Source organism: Glycine soja, chromosome 10, assembly GCF_004193775.1.
Source record: "Glycine soja cultivar W05 chromosome 10, ASM419377v2, whole genome shotgun sequence".
NCBI lineage: Eukaryota > Viridiplantae > Streptophyta > Magnoliopsida > Fabales > Fabaceae > Glycine > Glycine soja.
In genome coordinates, this window is record NC_041011.1 from 2350922 (window position 1) to 2371919 (window position 20998).

Genomic DNA, 20998 nt, shown 5'->3' on the forward strand with positions numbered 1-20998 from the left:
TTAAGAATAATTATCGGTTCTCGATTTTCCATCATAATATATGTAATGAATGTTTGTTTTTTAAATGAATTTTCTTTATGCTTCAATTTGGTATGGAAAACTATAGTATGACTATAGGTTTATGCTTAAATTTGGTATGACCAACTATGGTAAGATTTTATTAGAAAAGACAAAATTTATTTCGATAATTTATATGGCTTGAGTGTTAGTCTTGTAGCTTTTGGTTAGGAGAATACTTTGTTTTCAGTAAAAATCACTATAATACTTACTGTATAATAGCAGTGAGAACTGAGAACCACTGAATATAATTATATCAATACTGAAGCATGCAATTACAAACAAGACCCTCGTGAGACTTGGGTTGCCATTAATCTATTATTACAAAAGCTAACATCTATACATGATCAAAGAATCTAACAGTACAGCTAGCAATAAATTAATTGCACTTTAAACTTTCCCAGCATTCTACATAAAGCATGATTTCATTTTTTATTTATTTGTATGTACACGGTCCGATGTTAACTCCCCTTTGTGTGCTTCCCAAATTTAAATTTTCTCTTTGAAAATGAAAAGCTAGCTAGTAAGTCCATTCCTTTGGGAGAAATATCTCTGGAGTAGAACATTGATTCTGAGATATAAAACGACATTGCTTGGACGAATCTTTCTGATCACTTTTCTTTTCTTCTGAATTATTATTGTATACTTCCCTGCATCTTGGGTCATAACTCTGAACTGCAACCAGATGAAAGGTCAGGGTAATTAGCTTTTCTCTCAACAATTAATATCAAATGTAAAAAACTTAAATTTATAAGGGTATTGACTGTACCAAATATTTAAAATTTCAGGATACTTATAAACTTATAATTAAATATATAAAATTTAAATGCATTTATGATATTAATTTCAATGAATTAAAAGTTTGATTTAAGACCTTGCGGGGGTGAAATCTGCAGACCTAATGCACGCACATTAAGATTTAGAGCTTGAATAACTCCAGCTGGAACTAGGATAGGAGCACAAGCTGCAAAACAAATATAACTGTAAGATGTAAATATATAAACTCAAATTCCGCATGTTGAGACATTCGTATGCTAAAACACTAATTTGGGGAGGGTTGGTCAAGCAAAAAGCAGAACTTGACAAAGACTTTGACTCTGACCATGTTTCAAGTTATAGTTGGAGACCACACAGTCGATACATTTGCTCTTAAAACATAGATTTTAGAATATGCATACGTAATTAATAATCAGTAATTACCATTCAGTAACACAAATTCTTGATGGATGCAGAGTCTATTATTACGTCATTTGTATGCCAAAAATCTTTAAACAACAGAAAATATGTTATTCAAATAATTGAATTTCGGCCCAAGTTCTCAGCTCTGGGGTAGAATTGCAAGTGTTGAGCATTTAATTTTTAATCAAAGACTTGCAGTATTTAATCTATTTAATCTATGTGATCACAAATAAAAAAACTATATGCATCATGATTACATAATTGTTTACATGAGTTTCAAAATTTCCCAGACAGTATTGATCGAGAAAAATAACACAAATCTCTTTTCATGCAGGAATTGGTGCTAGGCACATATGCACATATTAATATTGCATTGCAAGAAAATACAAGTTCTCCTACCTGGCCTCTTGCTTGGTTGGAAGTTTGTGCCTGCTCTTTGGGGTAAGAACACGCCAGTGCCACATGATCTATGCGTGGATCCTAAGAAAATAGCTCGCATTCCAGGTCCACCATTGGCAAGTTTTGGCCTTTGATACGAAGATCTTGAGGCAGATTTTGAGTACTGGAGAGCACATTTAAGTAAAAGAAGAAACTATTAGGTATTTGGAAATTAAATTGTAAATTGGAAGTAGTGAAATACATTCAATGAATAATGTATAAAGACCTCATTATCCAAATGTGAATAGATACCGTATTCTCTTTTTTTACATGTTTCACCGATCCCTTTTCTTGTTACAATTCTAAACTGTGTTTTTCTCGCTCAGCTTGTACACAGTCACACACACCTCTCGAAACCTACAAATTCCATACCAGACTGAGCACGTGCATCGGTCCTAACATATATCTAATTTAATGTTATTATGTTGCATGCTTCAGAACTTTTCTGATAATTAAGCCACTAAAGTTATGTGCTTTTGTAGGTATGCCTAATTTTTTTAGTGTCTTTTATGTTGTTCTTTTTGACTTGACTAACAAGAATGAAATCCAACTAATTTTGGGTAAGAAATTAAAATACAAATGGCGTACTCTTTCCGTTTCCACTGCATCTATAATGGTCCTCCAAGAAAAAGGAGCCTATAATGCTAAATCTTAAAAATAATATGGAATTGGACAATGCCCTGAATATGAGGAAAAATGTATGATTAAATCAGAATGTCACTAGCTTGTGGGACAAGTGGAATATGTCCTCTTACTCGTCTTTTAAAGTACTACCATACTACAACCTAATCAATGGTTAAGCCTACAAGCTAATCTGCCTAATTTCATTCTTTCAATTCGTACCCGCATTTTCCTACCAAACCTTTACACACACAAACACAAAAGCAGTACCTGTGATTTTGGTTCTCCAGGTGATTTATGATGACGCTGCTGATGCATTTGCTGATGGTTTTGGAACTTTTGGTGGCGGTTCCTCAAACATACCTGAGCATATATAAATTGAACCGCATGCAAATAATTATAACCCAATCCAATAGTAGTCAAATTACTAGAAATTAGAGTATGACTATAAACTAATAAAGAAAAGCAAGACACACACGATTAACTGAAATAGCACTAACTGATGCTTCTTAGTATAGAGAAAGTTATAGAGTAATTAATCTTGCAAAATAATGCCAACCAAGTTGTTCTCACATGGAAGACCATAAAGAAAGAGAACAAGAGAAAAGAAAATATGACCTTAGTGCCGCATGCCTCGTTCAGAACATGAGAGGGTAACCATAGCATTCCTTCTTCAAAACCAACTTCACCATCATCATGAACATGAATAGCAGCCATAGCCAGAGACAGAGAGAGATTGTTGTTGATTTCGAAGACAGTTCAATTGCTACCTTATTCTGGAACGGTTGAGACCAGACAGGCTTTTAAAGCTCCAACTTCTAACCTGCAACATAAACTTACTACGTGGTGTTAGTAATAGTGGGGTGAGAATCTCTAGTTTATGCCTACGCTCCTCAGATAGCGCGTGCGTTATGCATGCTCTTCTCTGCTACCACCCAACCTTAAACGACGATGTCGTTTAGTTGCGCGTACGGTTAACGTCCTCTTGGTGTTGGGGCCCTTGGTGAAAATATAGGGAGATATTGGTCATTTCATAACAACATTGGGACTCAACGTTGTTGGCTACTTGGTTATATGTGGGTGTGGGTTGAGTTCGGTAAACCCCTCCATATATCTCTAGTTGTTGTTGCACTTCTCATGTGTTTGGTCACACTAACTATCTCCACGAACTTTCTAAATTCTAAATAATTTAATTTTGAGACTCAACTTGTTTATTTTGGTGATCAACCTCAAAAGATGCAGCTAAATGCTAATAATCCCTATTTGACTTATCAAAAAGTGTACAACGCAGACAATGATTAATAATTTATGAGCGAAAGAAAAATATAAAAGATGGTAATGGTATGCCTATGTTATCTAAGTTTTCTGTACGTATGTGGATGCTAGCAACTAACTTTCTGAACCACCATACCAAATTCTCCCAACGTTTTAAAATTATTGCATGGAACAATTGTCTAAGCTGCAAATAATAGTAACTAACGTAGTTGCAATCCTCTGCTTTGTTTTCCTTTTCTTTTTCATTTTATGAACTTTTTTTTTTTAGATTTCATTTTATTTTCCACCAAAGTTGGAGAAATGGAGTTTCTTTAATATTTTTTTTTACTTAATTAGAATATCAACAAATCAATACTAAGCCGCACCTTACTTAATTAAGAGCAAATTATTTATGCACCGACAGTGTCAAGAGTTTTTATATTATTATTTAATCATAAATTATTATATATGATAAATTTATTAATTTTTATCATCGCTACCATAAAAGTGATGTCAAAAATAATTTCTTATTAGTTAATAATGTAAATTTCTTTACGTTAAGAGTACATAAAATATAAATAAAAATATATATTTAATGTATTTATATATCAAACTAAGATACATGGACACGCATAAAGTATGGAGTATTAGTTGTTAAAGAATATAGGTAATATCACAAGAAAAAGAAGAAGCTATATAACGACCCTAGCTAGCTCCACAAAAACATTAACTACTTCCGGTGCTATAATAACGTAAATAATTAAATGTTCATTGCGGATTAGGCGAGTTAGGAGGAGACGATAAATTGATGAAAACACGTGTATTCAATCACAGGAAAGAATATAATAATTGTAATAATGTTGCAAACGGGATTTGTGTGAAGCAGGTAATTAGAAAATCATCAGAAAAGTTGATACATGAAAAATTTGAAGATCCATCGTCACGCTAATATGCTGTGGATAAATGTTTGTTGGTGTACTTGAGTTAATAAAGGTTGAGTTTCTTACGTACGTATGCGGTATGTTCAAAATAAATAGATATATTTACACACCAAATCAGGAAATAGAGCGAGCTATCAACTCAAGATTTAGGTCAACAAAACCCCCATCCTTTTGGTTGGTTGAGAGACCATGCAAGTAATTGCAAATTTGCAACACCACCAAATCTATAAACGAAAATGTATACCTACACAAAGAAAAATTAACTGAAAATTTGTATTAAATATGGTAATTGGGAAATGTACGTCATCCACTGCACATTTGAGAATCAACGAAAACAACTGCAGCGTGCAGAAATGTTGGCAAACTTAACCAACTTCCATGAATTTCTAAAGCTTCCAGGTTGGAATGGAAGAAGGATCAGTAACAGGGTGTCCTATAACTTGTAGGGCAGCAAAATTGTGAAGAAAAAAAAAGAAAAATGTGATATGATGCCCACGTAATAACATGATAACATCGTAAATAGATTGAAGTATTCAACCGGGTAATCTACTGATTATACCTCCAAAATCAAGGTTGAGTCAAAATTGGTATCAGTTGCCGAGTTGTTACATTCACAAACATACAAATGGGACGAGCACTATGAAAAATCGTAGCCAAAACGCTTTCAAGTCTTCCAGGTAGCATTGGTGCATGAAAAGAACAAAATGGAACTATTCCTTAGCGTTTTCCTTGTTTCATGCCTTTTAATATTAACTAAATGCGCTGCTTTCCAACCCCATATCATGTTATGTCCTATTTTTAGAATGCACTGAATATAAAATACTAAGTAAAATAGTGCTTGCATGTCTCGTACTATCACATAAACCAAACGCTACATAAGACTCCTTTAATTGGTGCTTGGCTTAGGATAAAATCCTTGAAACATCGCTCACACACATTTTACTCGTTAGATCCAATAGTCTACGAGTCTCTTCATCCAACTTAACATTATCCTTTCTCATCCTCTCTGCGACAATCATAGGCATTTTACCAGCAGTTGCATAAGTTTTAAGAAATAGATTATATATATTAGTATTGACGTGGCCAGCATTCCTAAGGATAACCAACAACTGTTCTGCTCCTTTAGTGTGAGCTTGTTCCTCAATGATTTTGAATGCTTCTTGTACTAACCTTTGATCCGGACTCCATTTTGTCACACTAGAAATAGCTTTACTAAAATAATCCAGAAATTTTTCCACATCCTTCCTTTTCAAATAACCCCATGTAAATAGCTCCCATGTAGTGTAACAAGGAATGACACCCTTTTGCACTATCTGATTACAAAAATCTTCAGCCATTTCCATCTGGTCTTGGTTAATGTATGAACCAAGAAGTATGTTTGAAACTCTGACATCATTGGTACCGGAAACAGACTCCCACTCCCTATAAAGATCCTCAGCTCCAGCAAAGTCTCCAAGTTTCAACAGTGAGGATATCATGCAAATATACTCATTATCATTCATTTTGCGAAAGGAGGCCTTCATTTTCTCCCATATTCGATTAACGTCATCTTTGTTCCCCATGTTTGTATGCAAGCTAAGAAGAGAGGAATATGCAACTCGGGTTTTCCTCGAGGTTCTGTTCTCCATTTCTTTAACAGTAGCTCCAGCTTTTTCAAGGCTAGCATTTTTTATGTATAAATTGGTCAATGTACTGTATGTTACCCAGTCCGGATCTATTTTTGCCTTCTTTAACTCAAGCAGAACTCTTTCTGCAGTTTCAACATCATTCTGTGAGGCACAAGCAGCTAACCATAAATTGAAAGTGACAATATCTGGGGAAGTGTTCATCTTTAGTTCCTGAATAATTTTAGGAACCTTTTCTAGCTTCCCATTTGAGATATAGAGAGATATCATGTGGTTATAAGGAAGAGGATTTATCAATAAGTCACATTCTGACATTTTCAACATGAGGGCCTCAGCTTTGTCAACCAAATTATTTTGGACATAGGCATGGAGAAGTGCAGAGCAGGTTTGTTTGCCCCTCATTCTATCAGGAAGATCCTCAAAGAATTTTTCTGCACTATTCAAACCACGAACTTTAGTTATCAAGTCCAAGTGGACAGCATAGTCACCTTGCACCAGCTTCATATCTTTCTGTAAGGTCATCCATTCACATACCTGCATTTGCACACACAAAAGGATCAACCCTTTTAAATTCTAGGCCAATTAAAAATCACTCCAACTAGTCCCTTTAGCCTAGATCACTTGGTTGGGACATTTGCAGGTAAGCAGGGTTCAACAAATATTCATGAAACATCCTTTTCCTCTCCTGTTCCCCTAGAAGGGTCTAATAACACCCCCCCCCCCCCCCCCAAAAAAAAAATTTGCTGCACCGAATAATATAACAATTCTTCTAGCCAGATTGTTTTAACAGAAGAGTTTAATATTCATGCATTTTCAGTAAAAAAAACTTTTAAACAATCAACTAAGTGTTTGTTTGGGTGAGCATTTACAAAATTGATTTTGGTTAAACTGATTTTGAAGTAATGTGATATTTATTTACATGTTTCTATTCTAAAAGCAGGTTAATAAGAAAACTAAGTATAAAATTTTTCATCCAGCGCCAAAACTACCTAAAGTTATTTCAACTCAATCAATTTTGAACAAGAATCAATTCTTCAGCATAGAACTAAACAAGTGAACATTCAACTAAGACCAAACACGCAGTAATAACATGAATCCAAACACGCACTAATATGTATGACTTTTAAATTACAAAATTGAACATTGTTATAGTAACCCAACATAAAACTTTTCGAGGACAATAACCAAAGGAAAGCCAGCAGTGTGTGTCTCATGAATCAGGTTACAACTAACAATGATTAGAGAGTCGAAAGGAAGATGAACGAACCTCGAGTGCGTGTTTGTAACGCTTGTCCTTGCGAAGCTCTCGAACAATGCGATTGAGCTGGTATTTGCGAGGGGGCTCGTGACCCTCTTCCTTCCACTTGTTGATGGCGACGACGGCACTGCGTTTCGGGTACACAAGGCTCAGAAGCCTCCGCCCCAGCGTGTCTCCACCGCCGCTGGAACTGGCGGCGGCGGAGCCTACTCTTGCCTCCGCCGAAGCGGAAAAGTGGCGAACGACGGCAAGATACGTTCCAACGGAACGAAGCAACGTGTCCGTTTTCCTCAACTGCATCATAATTCCTGAGTTGATTTTAGCACTTAAACCCTAATTGGAATAAGTCCCCATTTCCCATGGCTATTTTTATTTTCGTTTGCCCTATCGTTTCTTTTTCGGTTTTTGCAATACCCACTCCGTCCTTGGCTACACACACAATCACGGTGTAAATAGTAGTATATTTTTAGAATTTGATTTTAAATAAATTTACAGTATTAATGTAAAAAATATATATTATGAATTACATTAATTAAAAACTACTTTACGCATAAAGTTTAAAATAATTATTTAACTCTAAAAACATTATGAGATAAATTATTATTAGATGACGATATAAAAACTATTTATATTATTATTATTATTATATTTAACTTAATTTATATTTTATTCTTGATAATGCTATTTTTATTCAGTTTTTATAATTATTATACTTTATATAAATAGCGATTATACTTAATTATCCATTAAAATATGACGTTATTTATGTAGTGTAAGATTAAAAATTTATTTTTCATAAAAATAAAATAAAAAATATTATATTTTCAAAGAAAAACTGAAATCAAATAGGTAAGAGATTAATTTTTTAAAAAAGTTAATCAAGCATTAGTATATTTTAGCTTACTTTTTTATTATTGCAGTACATAATTTCTGTTTGAACTTGAAATTGATTGTTTGGGAAGATATAAATTCCAGGTGAGTCGTTCATTTGTCCAAAAAAACACCCAGCTGGGGCAGCACCGCACTGCGTTCCCATACGAACAACTCTGAAATTTCTCGTATCTTTCATGGTTTCCCGCTTCGCTACAATGGTGGGCCCCTCCAGCGCCAGCGGCCGTAGGGAAGTTAGAATCGCCGTCGTGGGCGACGGAGCCACCGGAAAATCCACACTCATAGCCGCAATGGCATCGGAGTCTTTCCCCAAGTCCGTTCCGCCCGTGCTTCCCCCCACTCGCTTGCCCCGCAATCTCTTCCCCGATTCCGTTCCTCTTACCCTCATCGACACACCTTCCAGGTCCCTGCCACACTAGCATTCCATTACCATTGAAGAAACCAAAACAAAATAAATAAACAACAATAGTATTCCTTTTCTAAAACAATTGGTTAATCAAAGATAAGCCCTAGATTTAACTGAAATAGTATATGATTCAATTTACTTTGACCTAAAACCTACATACGAACCTTCTTGATTGAATTAACACTTTCGTTGAGACATCCGCATTGTTTTACAGTTTTTTTTTTTTTTACTCTCAAATTTTAATTGAATAAGGACGTGTGATTTCTTGTGTTTTTAGCTTGGCAAAACAAGGCACACGCAATGAAGAATTGAAGCTAGCTGATACAGTGGTTTTAACCTATGCTTGTGATGAACCGGTGAGCTTTGAGCGTGTGACTACTTACTGGCTCCCTGAATTGCACAAGTTGGAGGTTGGTTTTGCTTCTTGTTTTAGTCACTGGCGTTTTCGGTTTAGGAATAATGAAGTGTGAAATGAATGGCATTGTTTATCGTGATGCAGGTGAAGGCACCTGTGATTGTGGTCGGTTGCAAGCTTGACCTGCGGGATGAAAACCAGCTAGTGAGCTTAGAGAGTCTCACCACTCACATAATGAAACAGTTTACTGAAGTTGTCACCTGTGTTGAATGCTCTGCAGCTACACTTTATCAGGTATGCTGCTTTGCTTTGTCATTGTTACTTGCTCATGCTTAAGGTTTAAGTTGTGTTCAGGGGTGCGGTTTCATTGTGTTTCTTGATATTGTGGAAAACTGTAGACAAATGCGGTCACAATTGCAGTGGTGGACACCCCTAAAACCTCAACGTTGTGGGTGAAATTGCACTCGGAGATGTTTTTTAAAACCTTGGTCATGCTATCTATTGTTTAGCCTGCAAATTAATTTTATAGTTAGTCTGTTATAAGGTTAGAGAACAATGCCAAAATGTATGAGTGGATTGTATTTTTTATTGTTTTAAAGATCACTCATTCATGTGGTTTTCTTAGAGCACCATTCAGTGCAATAATCCTAAGAAACTCGAGCATTTATGCAATAGTGCAACTGTTTTGCTTTAGGCATATAAGGATATGTTCTTGATGATGTTGGAATTATAATTTGACTCCCTATTTTGTAAAACTCAGGTGCCTTATATTTAATTATTAATTTTTGATTATTTTTAGGTCCCACAAGTTTTTTATTTTGCCCAAAAAGCAGTACTGCATCCAGTAGATCCATTGTTTGATTATGAAAGACATGCTTTAACAGATCGATGTGTGAGGGCGTTAAGAAGAATATTTGTTCTTTGTGATCATGACATGGATGGTGCCCTCAATGATGAAGAACTCAATGAGTTTCAGGTTTTTGATAAATTACCCTCCCAACCCTTTTTTCTCTCAATATATACTTTGAATATTTAGTCTGTGTTATCCCTTTTAGTTTTGATAATATATATATCAACAGGTTAGATGCTTCAATGCACCATTGCAACCATTTGAAGTAGCAAATATCAAAACAATTGTAGAGCAGAAAGTACCTGAAGGAGTCAACTCTATTGGTCTTACCTTTCCAGGCTTTATTTATGTCCATAATTTGTTTCTAAAGAAAGGGAGAACAGAGACATTATGGGCTGTTCTAAGAAAGTTTGAATATGATAATGATTTAAAACTCCGGGATGATTTCCTTCCTGTTCCATCCAAGCAGGCTTCTGATCAGGTTGTACTTTTTTTCTTGGTTGCTGCTATTTATGAAGTTCCATTTTGATCTTCCTGTTTGATTTAATTGGAAGAGGTTAGAGTACTGTTGGGTCAACCATTTAATTTTTATAATTTCTATACTTGTATTAACCATAACAGGAATTTTGTGTAATTGTTAAATGAAGAAAACTCAAATGTTACATATGGGTTGTACATGTTCTAGTAACATTAGCCATTAATTACTAATTCTATGTTTTTCTCAATGTTGATTATTGCCCAAAACCAAACAAGTAGGAAATGTTAGCTGACAGCTGTGAACTACTCAGATCACTAGGATTGATGATTGTGAAGAGTCTAGATTTTATATTTGTTCTAAAAAATAACTCTTATATGTTGTGTGGTTATTCATTGTCCAGACTCCAAATATTTTCTTTTGTACAAGTGTATGGCAGTTTGGACTGCAATTAGTTTACAGCTTGTACTTGACATAATATAATATTATTCCTTTTTGCTCATTGTTGAATTGAAAAGAGGATGCAAATATTTGATGGTAGACGTTAATGATGCATGCTTGTTCAATCAAATGATCATTTTCTTAGAATCAGGAGACAAAGTTCCTCTTTTTACCAAGCATTACATTATCTTGCAGAGTGTGGAGCTGACAAGTGAAGCCGTAGAGTTTCTGAATGGTATCTTTCGATTGTTAGATACAGATAAAGTATGTATAACTTTTTTGGATTATCTTGATAACCACTACTACGTGCTTTAAACACCCCCTTTAGGTGGCTTTCAATGCGTAACAGCAATATTTTTTCTAATATTCCTTTTGGAAACTTGATGCTTTTCTAGGATCGATACCTACGACCTGCTGAAGTTGATAAGCTATTTGATATTGCTCCGGAAAGGTGACCTTTCCCATTACTTGCCCCTTAAAAGTAGTATCATCCTAATTTTATGTTTATTCTGCATAATTGTACTTTCTTACCTTGATGAAGTACTCTAGAAGTTGTTGACTACCTCTAACAGCGTGACTTATTGCTTCACTCAGTAGAGGAGAGCTTTAGATAACTTCCTAGGTTCAAAACTCAATAACATATTGATAGGATCCTTGAGGACATAATGATTTACAAACTTAGTTTAGCAGCAGAATAAAAGTAATTACATATGTTGAGTGGTAAGAGTATTTATGGAATTTGTTTGGTAGTTAGAGTTGTAGGAGCAAGGCAAGGGCTTATCTTAAATAGTAGGAGGGGGATCCTTTCTAAATGTTAACATTAAGGAACCAAGCTGTTGATTGGAAGGAGAATTCTCCTTTTGTCTGTAAAGATTCAGCTATCATTGACAGTCTCTATTGAATGGATTGTTTCAGTTAGTGAGAAATCTAAACATAAAAAAAAGCAATGCTTACTTTTTTTTAGTTGTGATTACTTGAAACCAATTAGAGTAATATGTTTGTGTGTTTGTCTTTTTCTTGGTACATACCATTGCTCTTGATGATTATTGATGCAGCCTGTCAAAAAATGTTTCCCCATAATTTCTTTAATTGATAATTGATATAAAATCTAACTAGGGGTGTCAAATAGATGGATTGGATATTCTGAATTGAATAGTATTGAATGTATTAAAAATAAACCATTAATCCATTTGATATATTAAAAAAACACATTAAAATCCAATCCATCCATGATTCATTTAATGAAAAGTCATCCAATTCATCCATTACCCATTTTTTATGGATAAATATTCAACCCATCCATTTAAAGTATTTGTATTTTTTAAAAAAAATATTTTTATAAAATAAATTTTAATATCGATACACATTCTTGTACCTAAACACTGTGGAGTCTGGGCCCCGACAGACTCTAAATTCATTGGCAATGATATAGGATGAGTTTGGTTAAACTTTTTTTAAGAAAAAAACACTTATTTTATAAAAAAAGTGCTTACTATAAAATTCTAGATGTTTGTATAAACTTATTTAAAAAAGTAGAAGTTGAGAATAAGCTAAATACAACTTATTTGGATAAGCTACTCTTGCTTATGAAAATAAGCAGATGCGGAAGCGGAATTGGTGAAAACACGGAGCTTGATTTAATGAAATTTTGGATGAAACTACCCTTGTTTTTAAGGATGAGTTTACACACAGCAGTCGCTTCCACCTTTCTTTCATATCCATCCTTTCTCTTCGTGACCTATCTCCAGAAGTGTTGCTCTTCAAATGAGGTTTATGGAGTGTGGGATCTTCATGAAAGGTTCGAAATCTTCGTGCAAATCTTCCAGCACCTCATGGAGGCACTCCACCCTGCCATTCTCGATCGTGCAAGGTTTGGATTTGGCGTGGCGAGGTAGAGGTAGATCTGTACTGGCGATCATGTTAGTGAGTGGCTTTGGCAGCAGCGTCGATGGCGGGTGGCGTGGGGAAGAAGAGAAAATCTGATTTCAAATTCAATCGCATTTTTCCCCAAATCTCAGAGATCATCCTTGTCGTCGCGGAGCATCGAACACCCTCACTCACTGTGAAACCAAGTGTCGGTGCCAATTTCGTCTACAAAAAGGAATCATTGATTTGTTGGATACCATTTTACTATACGTTTCCACAGTATGCATCAAACCCAGGACCATGTATTTATGGTTAAATCGCTGCCCTATTGGGAGCTTCGTGGCATCAACTGCAAGATTTACCTTTGACATTGTGGGGGTCTTTCTTGTAGGATCCTCGGTTTGGTGGATAGCAAGGTTGGGATCCTCACAGGTTTGTTATATGGTACAATATTTCTGTGGTGCTGATTTATTTGAGAGGAGGGACTCTAGATGGTGTAGGCATCATATGATGTGTGATCTATATTTAATTTGTTCATATATTCATAGTGGTGGAAATTTTGGAGGATAAACCACTTTTTACTTGTATTCTTTGTGAGGGAGAGGATATTTCATTTATGTTTCACCTTGTATCCTCTTTTTAATGAATTTATTTGCTTATCAAGAGTGAGAATTAATCAAGAAAAGAAACAGACAGGAAGGTATGAACAAAGTGTAATAAGTCTTTGGTGTTGTTGATGAACTATAATGTGTATGTTTCAGCTACCTGATTATTAGCTTAGCTTGTGTCAACGCATACTATGAATGAAAAGGAATGTTATTGGGTGTTTGTAGTTCCTATCAATTTAAAGCCATTGGATTTTCCAGTGATTTTAGGAAGTTAGCAATTTTATGTAGTTCCTATCAATTCAACGCATACTATGAATAAAAAGCAATACTATTTTATGTTTGTAGTTACTAATTTTATTTAACCTGATGTGTCTCTATTTAAGTTTACTTCTTCAAACTTCAAAGTTGAATATGAAGAGTGAAACATTAGTAGCAATACAGATATGACTTGGTTTTGACCTTTGACATGTGGTGATGTTGTGCCTTGAATTGGGTCTTGAACATATACGGTCTTTTATGTAATTTTGTAATAAAAAACACTTATACAATTGGCATACCCAAACAGTCTAAAAATCACTTTTAATTAAAAAAAGCGTTTTTTTATAATTGTAACCAAACACAAAACTGTTTCTACTTTTATAAGAATCACTTATAAATAAATCACTTTTTTGATAATCACTTATTTTAAGCCTAAACAAACTCACCCATAATCCAGCTCAATCCAAGAATTTGCTAATCCACCATGAAATGATATAATCCATTTGTTGTTCTTTGTAAATGACTTTTGTGCTCTAATATTGTAGAAATAAAACTTTCATATATGAGATTTCCACCCTAGTCACTATATGGTAGCAACAGAAAATTCTTTGGCATATAAATTGAGATATCCAGGAGGAACAAGTTTTTTGTTACCTTTATCTTAAGGGATTTGACAAACTTTGCTCGAGGAGATGTATGGAATAGATGTTCCAACAATGAATGCTTTCTGAGTAGTGGTGGAAATAATTTCTAGTAGTTCATTCTCTCGTGTTTCCCCTAAATAGTGAATACAGCATCATACACATGTTGAAATAAATCTATAGCAGTCTCTCAGTTTTTCCACCTAAAGTTATGCATCTCATATTTTTTACTTGTTTTTTGAATTTCAGTCCATGGAACGATGCTCCATATAAGGATGCAGCAGAGAAGACTGATATGGGCTATATCTCTCTAAATGGATTTCTGTCTCAGGTGCGCTTATTTTATTGCTTTCCTTTATTCTTCAACCTTCACTCTTGGATAAATCTCTGAAAGGATTTGTGCTTCCCAATTCTAATTGTCAGCATTATTTATTTCTATGGTCTATAATGGCTTTTTCCTTGCTAATAATAGTGAACAGACTGTGAAGTTGAGACTTGAGATAGGTCCTGAGTCATAATTTAGTAATTTACCCAGTTCCTGGAATAGTTTTCACAATGATTATTATAATCAAAACAAGGACAGATACAATAACATGTCTTCTCATATAATTATAGAATTGACATGTCTATCACTATCAGTTACATTCATTTAATTGCTTGGAAAGGTACACCAAAGGAAGTTACTCATGGGTTACTATCATTCAGTTTAGAAAACTCCTGTTTTCTGATAATCTGGATGATGTTGGACCTTAGATTCCATCTGTTACCCTCAATAAACTATTCCTGTGATTTCCTTGCAGGACCTCCCTTCTTTCTTTCTTTATATTATATTATATATTCTCTGTTTCATTTCACCTTTTGGATGGGATGGGTTGTTGTTCCCTCTAGCCATCTAACTTGGTTCCTTCATTTATATTTTGTATTTCAGGCAAATTGAAAAGAATTGTGCTTATTCACAATTGCTCACATTTTGTTGGAAATTGATTTTTTTTTATTGATATATCTTTAAAATTGTTTGTTGCAGTGGGCCCTCATGACATTACTTGATCCAAAACGTAGCTTGGCAAATTTGATTTACATTGGATATAATGGCAATCCTGCTGAAGCACTCTGTGTCACTCGTAGAAGATCAGTAGATCGCAAGAAGCAAACAACAGAAAGAAATGTGTTCCAATGCTATGTTTTTGGTTCGAAACATGCTGGGAAATCTGCTTTGATGTATTCATTACTGGGAAGGTATGCTTCTGAACCAATTATTATAGTCACTGTGTCTGAGTATATTTTGCTTCCTTTCTTTTAATCTATATCAGCATGTAAAATTTGATATACTCACTGTTTATTGCTGTCTTCCTCCAAAACAACAATTAACTCTGTCATTTTCATAGGCCTTTCTCAAATAATTATACTCCAACAACAGTTGAGCAGTATGCGGCAAATGTCATTGAACTAAAAGGGGTGAGGGTGATATTATGTTATGATGAGAAAACATGTTACCATTTTAATGATTTTGTAAAACAATATTATCTTCCTCTCACATTTTATCTCAATATACTCTATTGCTGATCACTATTGGAAGGTCCATATGTGGTGGAACCGTGGAAGTTTAGTGTGTACAAGATGCATTCCATATACTCATAATCCTGATGTTTGCTATATAGGTAACTAGGAAAATTCTCATATTGCGTGAGATACCTGAGGATGGACTATTGCAATTTTTGTCAAATCAGGATTGTTTGGCTGCATGTGATGTAGCTGTTTTTGTGTATGACAGGTGGGGTACTAAATGATTTTAAGTGGTAATGTTTTGCTACAGTTAGCTGTAAACCTGCTGTTTTTCACTATTGATCTTCTAACTAGCATTTTTATTTTTAGTGTGGAAACATAGGTGATATAAGATCTTCTAGAACTGTATATGATCACTTAAAATGCCTGCCTTGCATGCTATGTTCCCCTAAGAGCTGGTTAATTATTTATGCTGACAGAATTTGCTGAATTAGAAACTAGATCCTGCCTACAATCTCTGACCCATGAATAATCTTAAATGTATTAAAAATCGATATGAAGTTAATTTGGCTTGCATTTTTATGGTTAGTAACTTACTGGAAATTTATAGTGCAATTGAATTTCATCACAGGCAGTGTATATGATTTATCCTGAAAATTGGGAAAAACACTATTTTATGCCGAAGCCAAAGTTAGCTGTATACTGCCAAGAATTAAGGAATTTATGTGTGTGTGTGTGTGTGAGGGGGGGGGGGGGGGGGGGGGGGGTTACATGCATTTTTTATATTGCACTGGTTGTTTTAAGGTGAGGCTATCTTCTCTAGAAAAATTCACCTTACACTACTAAAGTGAATCTGATGTATTAGATTAGTTTATCTTGAAGAAGTATTTGTACTTTTTCAGCTTCCTAAGAAAACTTTTGAAGAAAGAAAAAAGCAATTATTTTCTCATAAATAATCTCAACCAAACATACATTATCAGATTTTGTGGTTCTACTACTGGATGTTAATGTTGGGTCCATGGATGGAATAAATTTCCCCAGTTGAAGTACTATGTGTTAATTCTTTGTTTTGTAGTACAACTATTTCCTGTACTTCGTTCCCGTGTCAAATATTTAAAATGTTTGTTCGCTGTTTTCCAGCTCAGATGAATATTCATGGAAGAAATCCAGAGATTTGCTTGAGAAGGTTGTTAGACAAGGAGAACTAACTGGTTATAGAACCCCTTGTCTCCTTATCGCTGCTAAGGATGATTTAGCTCCAGTCCCAAGGACAGTACTAGATTCAGTTAAGGTAATGCGTTTTCAGCTCCTGATTACCATATAGTTGCATACATGATGATTATAATTTTCTAGCTACACCTATGAGTTCCGTATTTATCATCTCTTTATCTTTATGTATAGGTTACTCAGGCATTGGGAATAAAGGCACCTATTCACGTAAGTATGAAGTTAGGTGATTCAAGTAATGTGTATAATAAAATTGTTAATGCTGCAGAACACCCTCATTTGAGCATTCCAGAAACTGAGACTGCACGGAGAAAGAAGCAACACAACCAGCTTCTTCATCACTCTCTTATTTTTGCCTTAGGTGCGCTTTTTTTATCTACCTCTCACCAGAACTTGGCAGATTGACGCATACACTACGAACTTGCACAATATTCATTTTTCCATTACAAGTGTTTAACTTTTAAATAACTTTCTATCTTGAATTTACAGTTGGGGCTGCTATGGCGGTTGCCGGTTTGACAGCTTGTCGTGTGCGTGCAGTGAAGAAGAATACTGCTGCTTAACAATCAAACAACCGTTATACAATTTGATGTATAGTAATTAATAATCACATTCATTGTTGTTGTAAGGATGCTTTAACAGGGCTTCTTTAATATGATTTATATCTATTTTTTTGGTTTTCAATTGGGTTTTCATTGTGGACACTTTAAACAGATCAAACCATTTCAAGCCCTGTAATTTTTTTGTTTTGATGGAAGTCATATTTATGGTGATTTTTAATTAGTTATGTAAGATTAATTGCCATATCTACTGCTTAATGTCTTTATATAGAATATGAAATTAACTAATCTAATCGTAGAATTGGAAGTTTTTATGAAGTATATTAAATTTATATATATATTTTTAAATAAAAACTAATTAATATTTTATCATACTATATTTTGATGTATAGAATATTATATATTATTTAAAACATTAGTAAATGTAATATAAAAGACGAGAAAATATTTAATTTATATAAAATTTGATATATATCCAATAGTTGGATTGGTTAATTTATGTTTATTCAATATCAAATTAAATGGTGCAAGGCCAAGAGTTTGATACCTAGTGTTACTTGCACACAGTAAGGAGACTTTTATTATGAGAGTGAGAACAATGAACCAAAGTTATTAGATCAAATTATGAAAGATTAAAATTTAGAGTTTAATGACTTTTTCAAGTAATCATATGACTTAACTTTTAATCTTAATTATTTATATATAATGGTATGATACAAATTCATAAATATTATTTTCATTTGATACATTCTGTATCTCATATATATATATATATATATATATATATATATATATATTTGATTTTTATAATAATTATTTTTAAAATCATATCATCATGAGTAAAGTGTATCAAAATTAAACTCTTTTTCTAAAACAAAACTATCATGTTTATAAAAAGGAGCTTAAGAAAGGTAATTTACGAAGTAAAATTATCATCGTCCAGAATTTGCCAAGCTAAAAACCCTGCCTTGAAAGATAGCCTTCTGCAAACTAGTGAGATTGTTGTAGATAGTTAAAAATCAACGATCAATTACACTTTCTTTTTCCCTTTAATATATAGCTATACTTGGGCATTAAAGTAAACCTATTGAAGTAAAATATATTACCGAAAGTGAATTCCCCAATGATAGATGAGAAGAATTTAGAGAAGATGTAGGCAACGGGTTAATAGATGTGATGAGAAGAATTTAGAGAACTAGACAACGGGTTGATGTGGAAAGATAGCAAGTGATATCGAACATAGTTTGAAAGAGTTAAACTACAAGATCATATTGACGTCTCCCATATCCAAAGTGTTAACCCGATCGGGTTCAAAATTCTCTGTCCCTCTGTGACCCCTCTACAAGCTACAATGCGTAACTGACTTGAATTTGTCCTTAGGTCCCAGGCTTACCTCGTAATTTCATGCAGGTTTTGTATATTATTTTTTTGTCTAAACCATAAGTATTGAATATGATTATTATGAGTGATAAAACTTTTCTTTCAAGCATTTAACGTCGGTTGATCATTACACTTGATGATACTGGACAGTTTTATATCACAGTACACTGTTGGCACTAAATAAATAATAATAAAATTACAAATGCAGTGTATCATGGTAATGTTTTCCATCCGTTATATAAAAGTATAGGTTACAAGTGTGTTCAATCATTCATATTGGCTGCGGAAAACGATCCCTTTCCTGTTTTGTTAAGGTGCTTCATAAAGACAGTTGGTAGAAAATGATAATAATCCAGATGAAAATCTCCCCAAGCCACCCCGGGCTTTCGACACGTAGCATATTATTTTATTTTATTTCTGTACTAGTTTGTACCAGTCCCCTGATCGAGTTTAATAAGGAATTAGTGCTCTATGTCCACTCATGTTTCTGGGCATATTTGGTCCACATAATTCAACTCTCTTTTGGGGAATCTAGCACCAAACAGACAAGATAAAAGGGTTTTTGAGTCTATCAGGAAAAAATGCCGTCTACTTGGTAGTAAGCCTGTTTTTGGCAATAGAAAGTGGGCTTGTGTTTCAGCATGTTTGAACCCTTGAGTGGAACTTTTAAGTACCCAAATGCTTGAAATGTTTTTTTTCTTCTGCACTTTCGGAATTGCTTCTTGCATTTCTTATATTTCTTTCGGAATGACTATTCTTATTCCGGAAGCAATACGAGAATCACAGATCATTCATTCCGGAAGCAATATGAAAAATGCAAGAAATAATTTGGAGAGTACAGCAAGCAATTGCCAAATGTTTGTTGATGCCTATTCCTTGTGCTTAGCCCATTTATGCTTCGGCTTGAATTAGAGCAAAAACACAATCAGACCATTGATATCAACTTTATAGAGTATGCAAATTCGATTCGTAGAAGTCCAAGGTGGGAGACAAGAGGGGCGGGGTTTTCTTGTATGGTTCTTCCTTTGTTACTTTTTACCTTAAATTGAAAAGTGTCAAATTTGATTTCCTTGTGTACATTCACTAGTGGGCCACGTATGTTGATTGAGAGATTAAAGTGAATCCAATAAAAATGCTTTTTTTTTCTACCACAAAAAAAATGCTTTTCCATTATAGAGAAGTTGACATTTCTAAATGAAAATGTTGGTAATACTTGAGTGTTTATTTTTTATTTTTGTTTTATTTTAGTTTTTTAAAATAATTTTTATTTTTAAAATTTTAAGATTTAAAAACATGTATAGTGAAGAAAATATTCTGAGGTATCATTGTGTTTCACTTTTTTAAAAAAAGACTGAAAACATTTATTTTCAGTTTTTGACTTGTTTTTTAAAATATTTTAGAGAAAATGATTTTTAAATTTTAAGCAAATATATTTTTTTTTATATTTTTTATTTTCGTTGAAAATGAAAATAGAAAACACTCAAATCAAGCATTATGACCTTTGCTTGTGTTTTTATTTTTTATTTTCACTTTTTAATTACAAAATTATCACTTTATTTTTAATCTATTTCTTATTTTCAAATATTTGTAGAAAAAATATTGAAAACAACTTTTTTTTCCTGTGTTTGATGTACAAACATTTGAAAATAGGAAACAGATTAAAAACAAGGTGACTGGTTTTGTAATTAAAAATTGAAAACAGAAAATAAAATAAAAACACAAGTAAAACACCCCTTATATGGTGTTTTGTTTTTCTTAGTTGATATTTTAATTAGTTATTTATAAACAAAAAGTGAAATTATTTTTAAAATAAGCAAGAGATTTCCATTTTTGAATTTTAGTGAGTTTTTATCATGACACACTTTAAATTAAATAAATAACTAATACAATCTTAATAACTATAGAAAGACAAGCTCACATTTAAAAAAAAAAAAACTTTATCCACTACCTATAAATGGGAAAACATAAAAATAAACCAAAAAATTATTAAATGGTTTTTTTTCTAAATAAAGTGAAATTATTACTAATTGATCTGATCAAGATGGACACAGATGAAATATTCAAGGTGGACTCTTGATATATCTAAAATGGATTGTTGGCGAGTCTGAGATGAATTTTTGATAAAGTGACACTGCTGAGACTAATTACTATGATGTGTAGAATG

The 20998-nt window shown here is 33.7% G+C and overlaps 3 protein-coding genes across 4 annotated transcripts; 1 reads left to right on the plus strand and 2 right to left on the minus strand.

Moving 5' to 3' along the window:
• Positions 1-285: 285 nt before the first annotated feature.
• Positions 286-3090, minus strand: LOC114370760. The gene is made up of 5 exons (XM_028328154.1): positions 2914-3090; positions 2566-2658; positions 1636-1798; positions 932-1021; positions 286-732 (listed from the first exon to the last, which is right to left on the minus strand). The coding sequence occupies exons 1-5, from the start codon at positions 3010-3012 to the stop codon at positions 578-580; spliced, it is 600 nt and encodes a 199-aa protein (XP_028183955.1). The 5' UTR covers positions 3013-3090; the 3' UTR covers positions 286-577.
• Positions 3091-5014: 1924 nt separating this feature from the next.
• LOC114369199 (pentatricopeptide repeat-containing protein At4g02820, mitochondrial) lies at positions 5015-7797 on the minus strand. The gene is made up of 2 exons (XM_028326395.1): positions 7383-7797; positions 5015-6649 (listed from the first exon to the last, which is right to left on the minus strand). The coding sequence occupies exons 1-2, from the start codon at positions 7674-7676 to the stop codon at positions 5393-5395; spliced, it is 1551 nt and encodes a 516-aa protein (XP_028182196.1). The 5' UTR covers positions 7677-7797; the 3' UTR covers positions 5015-5392.
• A 520-nt stretch (positions 7798-8317) lies between these two features.
• On the plus strand, positions 8318-17667 carry LOC114369470 (mitochondrial Rho GTPase 2-like). 2 transcript variants are annotated; one of them, XM_028326702.1, is made up of 14 exons: positions 8322-8667; positions 8948-9080; positions 9170-9319; positions 9825-10001; positions 10105-10356; positions 10987-11055; positions 11187-11242; positions 14414-14495; positions 15189-15400; positions 15550-15619; positions 15823-15935; positions 16808-16958; positions 17069-17255; positions 17384-17667. In XM_028326702.1, exons 1-14 carry the CDS (start codon positions 8441-8443, stop codon positions 17455-17457), a joined length of 1953 nt encoding a protein of 650 aa, XP_028182503.1. In that variant the 5' UTR covers positions 8322-8440; the 3' UTR covers positions 17458-17667. The 2 variants fall into 2 exon arrangements, with proteins under 2 accessions (XP_028182504.1, XP_028182503.1); XM_028326703.1 differs by lacking the exons at positions 17069-17255; positions 17384-17667 and having other exon boundaries at positions 8318-8667; positions 16813-16936.
• The last annotated feature ends 3331 nt before the right edge of the window (positions 17668-20998 follow it).